General features: G+C 40.8%; 1 protein-coding gene across 1 annotated transcript in view; it reads left to right on the top strand.

Annotated features, from left to right (window-relative positions):
- Positions 1-11,112, top strand: part of LOC138304305 (serine protease 27-like) — a 190,548-nt gene extending 179,436 nt beyond the window's left edge. Inside the window, exons 5-6 of the mRNA XM_069244257.1 lie at positions 3,155-3,324; positions 9,995-11,112. Coding sequence (XP_069100358.1) covers positions 3,155-3,324; positions 9,995-10,258 — 434 coding nt within the window. The 3' untranslated portion in view covers positions 10,259-11,112. The remainder of the gene's footprint in view (positions 1-3,154; positions 3,325-9,994) is intronic.
- Positions 11,113-14,265: the final 3,153 nt, after the last annotated feature.

The raw sequence follows: 14,265 nt of genomic DNA, 5'->3' as shown, positions 1-14,265 counted from the left end.
TCTAGCTATGCCTCAGGGCAGGGGGTGTTTGAGGGATTCATATGGGGCCAGAGAGGACAGTCATTATCCTAGGGACATTTTTTAAGATGCACACTAGTTTCATTTTCTCTGTTTGCCTCAAAATCACTGTGGAAGTATGCCTGGGAAACAACATTGAAGCCAGTCTAAAGCATCCCCTGGACACTCTAACAAGGAAGAGGTGAAAGATGATAAGCACTGAGGAGAGACAGATTACCACCTCACACTTCTCCTCCCTTTGTGTGAAGGCATGGGCCCGCCTTTAGACCAAATAATGGCAGTGAAATGTGTCAGCTGGTCAATTCATGCACACTACAGGGAGAAGGACTAACTGCATTCACAATGGGGGCACTTGTATTTAGTGTGAAAAATGTTTTTCCTTTTCTGAAGACAAACATTGTTGCCTGTTTCTTGGTATAGACTCTGCATTCTATTAGGATAGCAAGCAATTGCAAAGTAATGTCTAACGCATATAGGCTCCTTTTTCGCTTCGCAGTACATAGTAAGCAATATTTGTCAAAGTAATATAGTTGTAGCTTATTAAGAGCACTACATTTATCATAGAGGAAGTTCTTGACCCAGAAGTCTGAGTATTTTAGTGTGGCACTTGTAACAAGTTCCCTCTTTACCAGTAGGTGTGTTGTTTGAGACCACACAGCAATTGGGAGTTCGTTCATGTTGTGGTCTCCTGTAAAGAAAATTAGATCAAACAATATTGCAGCACACTAATAAAGAGCAGTGAGACTGTTTTAAATGAAGCAAGATAAAGAATGAGCCATTTGTGGATCCACAAAAAAACATAGTTTGGAAATCAAATGGGATAGTGGTGCAGGAGTTTGTCGTGATCATCAGCACTAGTATGAAACAGGTAGTTCTTCAAATTACTTTAAAGGACTAAGTGGTGGGATGTATTTGCTGGATTTTATTATCAAATTGACCTACCTATCTTGAGGACCAAATTCAGTTTCACCAGGGTTATGGGTCACATCAAATCCTTATTTTTTAGGGTTAATTGATCTTTGATGGTCAACCTTATATCAAATGTGGTTCTTCTCGTGGTCTTGTAATTCTATATTGATGTAGATCTGCATCTTATATCTTCATACCTTAAATTTATCCCAAAATCATAGTATCCATTCTAGATTCCAACCACCCTCTCAGATGTACTGATTCCCGATGAGGTTGGAATGCTCGCTTAGAGTACATGAAGTTAATTATTCTTGAGATGCAATGTCTGCTCTTTAAGAAAGTGATGGCGTGTTTCCTCTTCCTAATACGGATTCAGAGATGCATTAGCGCAGTCATCACCTACCACCCTGTGAGGTCAATCAAATCTTTTACTCCGAGAGGAATGTGGTAATGGAATACATTAAATACCAATTAAACAGCACCAATAATTCAAACGATTTAGAGACATTACACATTTTCGAGACAACATAACCTTTTTAAACTCCAAAATGATTTAAGTTTCAAAATTGTATAAATACAACCACAATGCTAAGGTAATATTAATGGTGCACTGAACTAAATTATACACATACATAAAGATCATAGGCTGACCAAAGCATCTAAAGAGGTGTAACCTAATGAACATCAACACAATTAGCCACTCTAACAAAATAATAAATAAATCAATAAAACAATTATTTGCGCAACAGAAATAAATTTCAATACAGTTGATAGCTTCATTTAGATAGTCAACTTTCAGACAAAGTCAATTCGTTTTCGGGCCTGGTCAACCCTGTTTCTATCACGAAATTGGACTGACGTGTGGGAAAGGGCTAGCACATGCAACTAAAGGCAAAAGACAAAAGAAGACAAAAGCTGACAGGGAAAGACTCCAAGTAACACATTGCAGGTATATACCTCTCCTTATGAGATGGCAGACAGGAAGATTTGTTGATCCAGAGTGCCCATAGCTTCAAAGCATTAGTAGACAGTCTCCAAGAGCAGAAAGACAAGGGTAGCAGTTCAAAATAATGTGGACAAAGCAATGCTAAACAGCATGAGCAAAGGGGCAATTAAAACGGGTGACAACGTTTGGGCATAGAGGATGGTTTGTGGGGGACACCTCTGAGCATAATAGGGGCAGATAAAGTCAGATTATGGTTTAAGGAGGTAAACTCAAAAGGGGCAAGAACAAAGTCCCAACATGGCAAAGAGCAGAAGTGGCTCTCGAGACGGTCAACAGCAGACTAAACCTACGAGTGTCGGGGGCAGACTAACTAAAGTTCCAAAAGTCTTTAACTCCTCTCCACTTGGTCAGAGAAGTGGGCTTATTTTTTCTGAGGTGACCACTATCCAGTCGTGTCCATTGCCATCCATCTAGTTGCAACTTTTCCGACTTTTCTTAGGGACGGTGCAAAGTCATCATGAGGCACTTTCTTGGTTCCATTAAAAACTAACATTTATACTACATTTGGAAACATTACTATTTGTTCCCATGGGTCACAGGATGGTTTCAACAGCTTTCATACAACTATGAATGATCATTGTTAATTCATAAGCAAAAACAATTAAGTTACATTGGCCAAGGTCAGTAAGACACTAGCTTCAGCCACTAATACAATGGAAATTTCGCTTAACGCATAAGCAAACTAAGGAAAGAATTCAGGTCAAAGGTGGCATAATGAAACAGCAATTTCTTCACCATTTGCTGCGAAGATTAATCTTGGGCCTAGCCTAGTCAAACACAGATGAATATAATTAAATGAAATTTAAATTACCCAAATCTACTGCGCACTTTACAAATGTAAATCATACATGCGATAACAAAATTATTTATTAGCAAATATTATTACTGTATAGCAATAGATCGGATTGAGACGTGCATCTATTTTTCTGCACATATATCTCCCCATTTAATACATTTATATAAATCAATATAAGTATGATTAACTCAGTACTAATTTTAATGCTCATAATATATTTCTCATGTTCTAAAACATTCTTACCATTATTAACTGTCATCATTATTTGTTAAATACACATGTACGCCATCTGTCACGGCAGTATGCAGTGTCCAACAATGGTGGCCACAATGTACATCATAATTAATCCTCATTCGTGAGAAATGCAGGATTATCTGAGCCTGTTCTTACCATCAAAACTAAATTGTCGATTACTATTTTCACAGGTGCTCTCCCATCGCCTCAGACTCTCCAGAAAGTGATAGTCCCACTTATTGATCCATTAACCTGTGACAACTTTTACCATATTGCGTCAACTGTGAGCCCTACTATACCCATAATCCTCAGTGACATGATATGCGCTGGATATGAGGCTGGAGGAAAAGACTCTTGCCAGGTGAGTGGCTTTGAAGTCTCTAAGTGCTACTCAGCAGCGTAATACCAATCTGACCCGAGGTTAAATCTTTATGGTAAGTAGTCTGGTACAAGGTTGGGTGTCACTTTTCCCAACTTATATTTGCACAGAAATCTCCCTAAGCATCTTAGATTTTCCATTCCTAAAAGTACACTCGGGCCCCAAAAAAAAAAAAAAAAAAAAAAGGTTCTGATGTGTTTTTTTAGTTGCCACTTTTCAATAAACGGAATTCTTTGGACAATACTAGTAATCATGTGTGATTTTTAAATTATTATTTTTAATATAAGAAATAGTCATCATAATCCTAATATAATCATAATAAAACTTAAAATTGAAAAATGGTTCTCTCTGCTTCACTGTTGCATATATATGCAATCCTAAATGTGGAATATGGGAAGACAATAGGCTCGGGCCCCAGAGGTTTTCTCAAAAGCTACAAATATCAGGCTGCGCAGTCTTAATTCCACCTCATGCCTCGTTCATGCACTACCAGACACCCCCTGGCTGATCTCGCCTGCTGATTCTTTTTCACCCCTGCATTTTCCATTTGTCACTGTTTTCCCTATTTAACTGCTTTCTTTCTTCTTTCAGAGATATTTTAAGGCATTAGCAAAATAGGCCATAGACCAGGTCCCCTACCTTCCACGGGCTGAGCTTTCTCTCTCTCGGTCTTTGTCTGTCTCTCTCTGCTGTCTATTTGTTGAGGCTGTGTACTGAATCACCAAGACATGCCGAAACACTAGTAGTGGGGTGGAGATGGAGCCATCCTAGTCCACACAGATTGGTGGGATTGTCACACAGTCACATTGTGAAATGGGTTCGAAATATAACCCATTGACATGGAATGTTAGAGGGTTAGGCAGTTATGTAAAACAACATAGTTTACTTTTGCACCTTTAGAAGGCACCAGATCCTTATTGCATGCCTGCCGGAAACCCACTTAACTGTGCTTGAGGAGGAGAAGCTTCAGAAGAAATGGGGTCAATTGCATTCTGCAACGTATTCGGTCTGCACCAAGGGGGTGCCAGTGTGGGTGGCACTTGTAATTCCTTTTCCACTAAAATACTCTGAGGCTGACATTGAGGGTCAGCACAAGCTCCTACAGTGGACACTGGGACATTGCCATACTTAATCTCTATTCTCCCAGTACAGATGAAAATGACTTTTTTAATTGTGTATTGGATGGGGAGCTGGATAGGTACCATCCTAAGCATGGTACTAAATGAAGTATGACCTCCATCTTTCAAGTGATGATGCATAACACGGACAGCAAGTGAGTTGAACCCAAGCTGATAATATTCCTATCACTATTTAACACACCACACCTATAGTAGCCTAGACAGAGTCCTAGCAATGGGGAGAATTTCTACATATGGTGCGAGGGGTGCGGTATTTGTCCCATATCTTAGATTACACACCACTGAAGATTAACATTTTGGGAGGTGGAATGCACTGAGTACACAAGCAGTGGGGACTTCCACCTGGGACACTAGATGACCAAGAGTGTAGGGAGGAGTTAGGCAAGCAGGTATCTTCTGTCCTTTTTTTTTTTTTCATAGCAACACAACAAGATGATGGATGGAGTGCTGAAACCTTTCAAACACACACCCTCAGTCAAGATCTGGATTAAATCCATTATTCTTTTGCTCACCATATGCAATTCTGTCTTGACACTGTTCCCGTGGGACCCGTCCAGATGGGGGTCCATGCTCGCTATGACAACAGAGTCGAGCTAGCCTGGCTGTTTAGGGGTGATACCCCAAAACCGGTCCCAGCATGCTTTTTTCTGGTTCAGGAAAGACCTGGCTGGACCGTTCCAATGGGGAACAGGGTCTAGACTGATTTGCACATGGCTGGGTCCAAACTGTAAAAGCATGGCAAGCAAAAAAAAACAACGGATGGATTAAGCCCAGATCTGTGACCTAGGGGTGGATGTTTGATTTGTTCCACATTATGTCCATCATCTGTTCTTTTTGCATTTTGTTTATAACATCTTTTTATTAAACAATAGCAAGCAGTGAAGGATCGATACACCACAAAGAGTTTTGAGTACAGCAAATGAGGTACAAAATTTGCAACATGGTCAATAGGATCACAACCCCACCCTCCATCTTCTTTGCAAAGTACCGAGTGTCGCTTCAGGGAGTATCACCATCGGCTGCTGTTGCAGGTGTCTTCCTATCTTGACCACAGCTGGGGCTCTACGGCGGATAGGGAGATTGAGTGGAAAGCCCTGAAACTGTTGTGGGGAAGGCTATGCATGGGAAAGCCCAGGGGAGGAGATCTGGTGGGGGGGGGGGGTCCCAGCTTAATATGGTCAATGTTTGTCACCTGTTCTGTATGAGAGACTATTAGAAGTATTTGAGGCGACACAGGCCAAGTGTGGCCCTGTCAACCACTATGTGGGCGGAAATTATTTGCATGCTGCCTAAGCCGGGTGGCAACTTCTTGGACCCCCCTCTCATAGAATGCTGACCATGATCAACACAGACACAAAGGTACTCTGTTAAATCCTAGTTTTGAGCCGTAGAGCGATAGTGGGCCAACTGATTCATGAGGATTAATGTGGTTTTATAATTGGCCATTGTATGGCCATGATCATCGATGCTTAACTCACATACTGCAGTTAATGTGTGAGAGTGATACAAAGATGGCACTGGATATAGCTGAGGCATTTGACACACTTGGTTGGGCCTACCTGAAGGAGCTCCTGTGATGTATGGTTTGGACAAGTCTTTTGGTCATGGGTGCATTTCCTACCCGCAAAACCCCGTGCCAGAGTTTGGAATGGGGATATTCCATCAGAGGACTGGGGAGTTAGAGAGGGATGAGACAGGGATGCCCCCTTCTCCCCATTGCTATTTGCAGTGGCCATGGAACCCTTGGTGATATGGCTATGAACAGTACTTGCAAGATGAGAGGGGACAGTAGGCGATTCAACTTACTTGGTGTTTGTCTATCTCAACAACGTGTTCTGCTAGCAGCAGCCAAGTGAGGCAGTGACAGAACTGTTGTTTGTCTTGGCCAAATATGGGGAGGTGGTGGGCCTTAAAATCAACAGGTCAAAGTCCCTCCTTTTTCCACTGAGTGGATATGTGGGTAGGAATGGGAGGCAATTGCTGGTCCTTGGGCTCAGTGGGTTTTTGACAGTTTTTGATAATTAGGGTTAGTTCTCCAAGCCTTTGTCCATGATGGGAAGGGTGGCTCTTGCATAATAGTCTTTTTCTGGAGATGCCTCTATGCAGTACAACAGTAGATGTGCCCTTTGTCCCCAAAGACGTTCCAGATATTTAACAGAAAAATGATTGCACTGGTGCCCAAGTAGGTCTGCTCTCGATACTCTGAAACATGGTCTGGAAAATGGGGGGCTTCGACTTCCAGATGTGGAACCATAGTATTTTGCATCACATCTACAATGTGCAGCAAAATGGGCCACGGAAACAGGCAGCTGGGATTAGAGCTTGCTCAAGGAAATGTACAGTGATACACCCCTGTTGGTGCTGTTAATGATGGTAGTAATGTTGAGGATGAGTTCCCCTATCTGGTGTGACATACCAACCATATGTGGGGAAAGGTGGTGATTAGGGTCTTGCAATGGCCCCCATTCTCTAAGGACCTAGAAGCGTGGGTCTTAAAGCCCTTCCAACATATTAGCAAAAGCATGTACATCTTGCAGTGGCAGATGGGAGGCTGAAGATTGCTGGGTAACTTATATCCTGCATAACAGTTCATCTCCTTTCAGGAGGCCAGAGAGCTGTTCTCTGTGGGTGAGGGGTAGTACTTACAGTATGAACAATTAGCTAGCACTGCCAGGGACATCTGGATGGGGTTCCGCAATGCACCACCCTGACAGATGTTGAAAATGATGCTCAATGCAGGAGAGGGCAGATATCTGATACTCATGCTGTACAGGGTGCTAAACCCTGGTTGGCTTAGGAGAGATCTGGTGGCCTTTGCTGCCTAGAGGGCTGAGCTAGGGGAAGAACTTACTGACATGTAATGGGGTAAATAATGCACACTGGTTAAGGGGATTTTTAGCAATGCTAGATTTAAGTTGATACACTTCAATTATGTCCATCACACCTACCTCATCCCCACCAGAATTGATGCTGTTTGCAGAGCATCTTGCCAGCAGTGTGGACAGTGAGGCACAGGCATTTGGCCTAGGCCTGCACCTTGGTACAGAGATACTGGAGGACAATTGTGACTGACATTACCGTAGAACTTACCCCATGGTTTTGCCTATTGGGAAATCTCAAAAAGCCAAGGAGGGAAAGATGTACGTTAAATTCCTGCACTTGATGTTGCTGCTGATGGAATATCGAATTGTAATGGGATGGCTGTGGATGCACCCTCCAGCAGTTATATACTGCGTTCGGGACACACTGGAATGGGCGATAGCTGAGAAGTTACACCTTAGGGCTCTACGCAGAGACGACAAGGCTCTGGAGTACCTTGAAACATAGGAGATGTTAATCACTGTGTTTTAGAGAATGGAATGATCACCAGGAAGTGGGAACACCAACGTCTCCGTCATACAGCGGGGTGAAAGTTTAGAAGGCCTCTCCAAATGGATCTCTGACTCCCAAGAAAAAGAATCAGTTGTAGGCTTACGAAATGGAATAGCCATGACTAATGGAAGGAATATGTATAGTATAACCTGATCAGCTCCTGCTGTAGTAACCTGTCCTGCAATATGTTTACAAGTCGTTCTCTTCACTCGCTTTCACTCGTTCACTTGTTCTTTCGCACGCACTCATGCTTTATTGTGCTTCAAAGATTTTAGCGCTCACTGCATGGTATCTTGGACGCTGTATGCTTTATTGTTGCAACTATTCCAGTTTTTGAAAGCCACCATTGATACGCCTTCCTCCCACCAATCTCAACATTAGTCTGATTTAAGCAGTTGTCTTCTTCTCCAACCTCTTTTATGTAATGGCCAGCTTCAACTAACAAAGATCCGTTTTGCAGCTTTTAGCTTCAACAAAATAGAGCTAACAAACTGCTTTTCAGTTAGAATCTAACTGCGCTGCTATGCCATCAGAAACCACCTTAGACAACCTGTAGTGCACCCAATAAACATTTGCGAGTGCTAGTCAGTCTGTATAAAGCCTCCTACTGGTGTGGTTGCTGACCCGTTAGGACACGCTGGGTGGGTCACTTGAATTTCGTATCACCGTTCTGGCAGACAGTAGCTAAGATTTTGGTCCGAGCTCTGTCCGCCATATTAGCTAAGCCCTACCTCTTACTTTCATCTTAGTTAAACTCTACCTCTGACTTGTGTATTCAGCGTAGCTGGAGAGAGGCTGAGTTGTAGCCATTTCTACACGTAAACTGTGTGTAAGAAAACTGTCTGCCGCTAAGATTGATATATTCATCTGCTCTTGCACAGGCAAAGGCCTCATCCAAATGCCTTTGCTGATTGGCAAAGGTTGCTTGCAACTCACAACCAAGAGCATAGAAGCCCAAAACGCTGAAGTAGTTTGTGATAGCATCTTCTACCCATCCCTTCTACTGCCCAGTTCTGACTTCTCAATTTTGTTTTTCGATTTTGAACTGCCACTCAAGACTACTTTCTAACAGGCACCTCCGATCTTTCCTCTAGCTTCACCCAAAGCACCTCAAGGTCACTCAGTCTCTGTAAAATCTTGTTCACCACACCCATCTATCCACCGTCTGTTCTACCTCTGTATGTTACGGATATCATGCCATGTGCCAAAAGATCCTTGCCCTAAATTCATGTATTTAAACAAGCCTGTCTCCGATTCTTTGTGGATCCTGAGACAGGTAGATTCAAAGGTTACTGAGTGAGTCCAAGTCATCTGCAGCACCATTTTTCAGTCCTTGTTTTTCTTTTATGAATCATTTCTAATCTGGAAATTAATTGGTTCATTTTAAGAGAACATAGATACGCATTCCCAGAATCCATAACATATTTTAAATTATTAAATCATATGGTTAGAATGTAGGGTTTCTAATTAAATGTAGTCCTGTAGGAAAATTGTGAAATTTTGATCACTAACCAAGTTTCTAAACTCAACTTTACCTTTCTCTAAATTGGTTTCCTCCACAGATTCCATTATTTCCCTGTACCCACCTGTTGCCAAGTCCTCTTTCCGAACCTTGGATGTATAATGTGGTTCCAAGAGATTTGTGGACATGCTAATTTTAGGATGGCCTTATATGATTGTTATATACAACAAACCTAAATAGAAGTAATCTATGTATCCAGTAGTTTTCTTACAAACGTGACAGTGAATTGGCCTACAGTAGACACTCTGGCTCCAGAACCAGTTTTATGTCGGAACATCAATGGCAAAAATAGCAAATTTAAAGAATACAGCATTCAAACTGTTGCCAGCCAGATTATTTTGAAGGTAAGTAAATTTTGGATTGTGTATAGCTTTACTATTAACTTCACATCTATGTACTTTGAAGATAGATAGATCATCAAGGTACACAGGAGTAGTTTAGCATAGTAAACCTAACATTCTGATTTAATTTGTGCGTATTACTATTTAAAACTGAATATTTCGATGTTAAAGTTCAGACCAATATATCTCTCCAATTTTCTCTAGTGTTTCACAGACCTACAGAGTGTGTTTTTATGTGTGAATCGGTGACACTGATTGCATTGATTCTTCTTTTCCAGGGAGACTCTGGAGGACCATTGGCCTGTGAATCAAATGGTACCTGGTACCTAGCAGGCATTGTGAGCTGGGGGAAGGGATGTGCTTTACCGAATCTCCCTGGGGTGTACACCAAAGTTACTGCTTACACTACTTGGATTCAGCAATATGTTCCTGAAGTGGAGTTTCTTGAGGCACATTTTTCCACAAATGCTGGCAGCATCACCAGTAGGATCTGTCCTCTCCTGTTACTGCTGCTACTCCTCATCCTATGTCGCCTTTGGTAGCAATCTTGGCATGACTTATCTCCATTGTGGACCTCCTCAGGGATGTGACTCGCTGCACCACTTCTTCCAGTGCAGCTACTGCTGCCTAGTAGCTTCCCTGTACACATCAGCGTAAACAATAAAAACATGCCTGGTTGCAAGAACTTTCCAACACTGGCTAGTGCTTACTACAAAACCTCATTTTTCTTGCCTCACTATATACGATCTCTGGTGATGGAATCACAAAACAGTTTTAATTTATTCCATGATATGTTTATTGTAAGAAAGTTTAATCACCATTGACTGATATCACATAACCCTCACTTGCCACTGGTAGAATATATTTACAAACAGGACGGTCACCTAAAGTTACATTATTGCCAGCAGCCACAATCTGTATTGTTTTTTATGTACCAATTTGGGCCTTTAACAAGGGAAGGGCATCTAAAGATTAGGAGAGCAGATGGAGTGTAATGGTATTTAAGCGTTTCACATACTGAGATCATAAACTATTAATTCAAATTTAAAGATACAAGTGAGTATTGGAATGTTGGAGAACAAGTGGGTATACTAGAGAAGCAAGGCTCTCCCAATCCATTTTCTAGGATGAAGCTCTTTAAAGTCCATGGTTTTAATCATACATACAGACAGACTTTGAGGACACATACCTTTCGAGCATCAGAGGTCGATGCCCTGTCTCCTCATATCATGGAGAAATTTGCTGGCTACAATAAAATCCCATGATCTCTATCCTGATTCTTTTGTATTCCCTGATTGTGTGTGCCTTGGCGGCAGAGTAGCCTTTGGCTAAGAAGACCTTGTGTTTTATTGTTGTACTATAATATGAATAAAAAATATTTGATGTATTGAAGGAACGATGTCTGAAAAGACTGTTGACTTATTTTCCCAAATTTGTAGATCTGTCAGTTGCTAAAACTCAGTTAGTGAAAAAGGAAAACTATGGATGCAGAGACCTTAAATATGCATGAGGAGCTTCATAAAAAGTAGCTAAAGCTTGCTGCTACCACCATACACTCAACCTTTTGAGACTTAAAATATCAAAGCAAGCAAGCTGGTAGTGAACGGAAAAGGAATAGAAAAGAGAGCCTCACTTTCTATGAGAGAAGATTGGAGAAAGGAAATATTATACATCACCTTTTGTGAATTCTGAACCGTGAAGCATGGTTAATCATACAGCTGAGGGATAGGGTTGAGAACATGAACCGATCCACTAACAATGGGGCCCAAGGGCATTCCTGAATAGAGTGAATAAGGATTGAAAAGGTTGTTTAGAAAATCACTTATTTAAATATGTTGTTGGATCAGCTACTAGGCCCCACCTATGGTGATTGAGGCAGTTCGCCACTAGTGCTCTGTGGTTAATGGCGACTGGTAAAATGTGAAAGTGACAGGGCGTAAAAAGTGTTTTTGACTTGCACAGAGCTAGTGAATGTGATAAACTTGTGGTGGCTATCCAGTGGCACAGCAGGATGCTTTCGGCCCTAGATCAATCAAGAGAAGTGGGACTCGTCTGTTGCCAGTTTAGTAGTTAAACAAAAAGAACCCCCACAATTGGGGTGCAGAATGTGCCTTGTACCCCTTGGGCCAATGGCACTGCACTTGCTGCAAGATGCACAACTATGCCCCTGTGGCTGAAGGCTGCAGCCTGGCCAGACAGTCCTTGGCATGCACTAGCACAAATATTGCAGTAAGGAAAAGGCGTGGATCTAATATATTGCTGGTGTTTAAGTTATATTGAGAACAGAAGCTGCTACTGCAATCTCATTCAAGAAGCATTTTAGTCGGGGTCCATGGCAACAGCATTGTGTATATATTTTACTACTGTTACAGAAAGAGGGCAGAACCCTATTAATGGGTTTTTACCCCAAGTTTAAAAACATAATTCAGAATGATATTTGTTTTCGACACAGTATTTGCTGTGCTTTATTGTGTACATATTACAGTAAGTGATCATGTTCAGCTGTTACTTGATTTCAGCAAAACCTTTGAAGACCCTTACAATTTTTGGAGACTGCAGCATCTTGATGTGAGGGTTTTTGCTTCCATGTTGGTTCCTTTGTGTAAAACATACCTGCACCTTATATGCCCACTAACGCCCTCTGTTTGTGCAGTTTTCCTGCTGCTAACGGAAGCTACGAGCTGCGTCAGCACCCTGAGCCTGCAGTATTAATTTGACTTAATGTTTGCTCTTGTCCCCCTCATCATGTGTATATTTTGATCAATAGAACCATGCCTGCCATGCGCCATATTGTAATCTGGCCTATGACTTTGAAATGCGCCATAACTTCACTTTGGTTACCTGTCCAGACCTATAGAGGCCAGGACTTCTGAAAATGGAGTTCTCCTTGTTTTCAACAGCTGGGATTGTTAGAGAGCAAACATTATTAATAAAAATAGGAGTGGACAAATCTTATACTAAAAGCTTATTTAGAGAAACGTGTGCTAGAAATTTCAAAAATGTGCATGTTTGAAATGTGGCTGACATGATGTCCACCACATTGAGTTTTATGTGAAATAATAAATAACATTGAAAACATAATTTTGATTAATCATAACCATTTGAATTGACAAAAGATGAATAATAGAACTAATGATTTTAAAGTGATTAATTAAATGTACTGAATATGGTTTGACTATTAAAATAGTTTTATTCTTCGTGTATTCGCTTTAGTAAAAGGCCTATACTTTAGTATTTTTCCAAAGTACAGTGTTTGAGATGTTATGCTAACTTCATTGAAATTCTTTTGTTTATTAACTTTCTTATTGAAAAGCTCACAGTGTAAATCTACTGCTTGTTCTACTCTGTTCATTCTGTACTTCCTTGTGATAATTAGTGTAAGTTTTAAGAATGGGCTTTCATTTGTGGTAGGAAGGAATGATAGTTAAATTGTCATGTTCTGTGCTGTTTTCTACAATGTTAACATTCTGCGGAAACTGCTCACTGGAGAAGAATGTCAATATGGACCTATTGTGGAGAAGAATGAAGAAAAGTTACAAACTGGAGGAGAAGTGAAATTCAATTGGATGCTCACTGTCACACCACATAGTCTTGCCCAGTAGGAATCTAGCTAGTGATTTTTAAGACTTTAATTTAGCAAAGTTTCAGATGATGTAGTTCAGTTGAGTGAGAATTAATTGCAGTGAAGATGAAACGTGCATGCTTATGATTCTAACAGTTCAGGTACCCTCGACCCAACATTACTGAACTGTTTCCCCTTTCATATTCCCAGTACTGATCACTAAAGACCTGTCGTTCCTGTGCTCTGCTGACAAAGACTCTGCTAACTGCTGTCTCATTTAGGAGAGGTGTAACCAATGTGCATTTGTTTTGTTTTCCTTTTGAAGGTTTTCCATTAGAAATCCAACCATATAATTTTGCTAGCGACCTAGTTAGATGTTTGCCAAATTAAATTGTCTTATTTTGATTTTTGCATGTGATAAAGCCCAGCCCACACATGCTTTTCGAATTAGAATTTCATGGCAAGGATGTCTGACCCTATAATTGATTAGAATACTTACTAATTGATTATGACTGATTCAACTGCACAACTAATGAAATCTGTGGCTATTTCTCAAATAATACTGTTGCTATTCTGTATAATTCTTTTGGAGTGTTTACTGGTGATTGCTCTTAGATTCGTCTTAGATTGCTTAAGATTCTTCAGATGTTTTGGACAACCTGTGTTTTCTGTATTGCTATCATCTGGTTTTGTTTATTATTTACATGACTTTAGCATTGTTAATATAAGGGCGATAAATATTTAAACTTTACTAAATTGGTGTGGTGATTCATTGCCATATAGTTATGGTGAGTGGAAATTACATTTCCGTTATTGTTTATGGCTACTGGTTCTTATTGTTTGATTTGACGATCTTATTACTCCTGTCTGAGTCAAAGGATTCGAGTTGACCTCTGGGGGTAGTAGATGTCACTGTCCTTTTACATGTCATCTAGCCTAATTTAGGAGATTACACACCCACAGAATTTGTTAGCAGAGGATGGTTGT

Source organism: Pleurodeles waltl, chromosome 7 (genome assembly GCF_031143425.1).
Source record: "Pleurodeles waltl isolate 20211129_DDA chromosome 7, aPleWal1.hap1.20221129, whole genome shotgun sequence".
NCBI lineage: Eukaryota > Metazoa > Chordata > Amphibia > Caudata > Salamandridae > Pleurodeles > Pleurodeles waltl.
The sequence above is the reverse complement of the archived record's forward strand: the minus strand, read 5'-3'. Positions and strand labels throughout refer to the sequence as shown.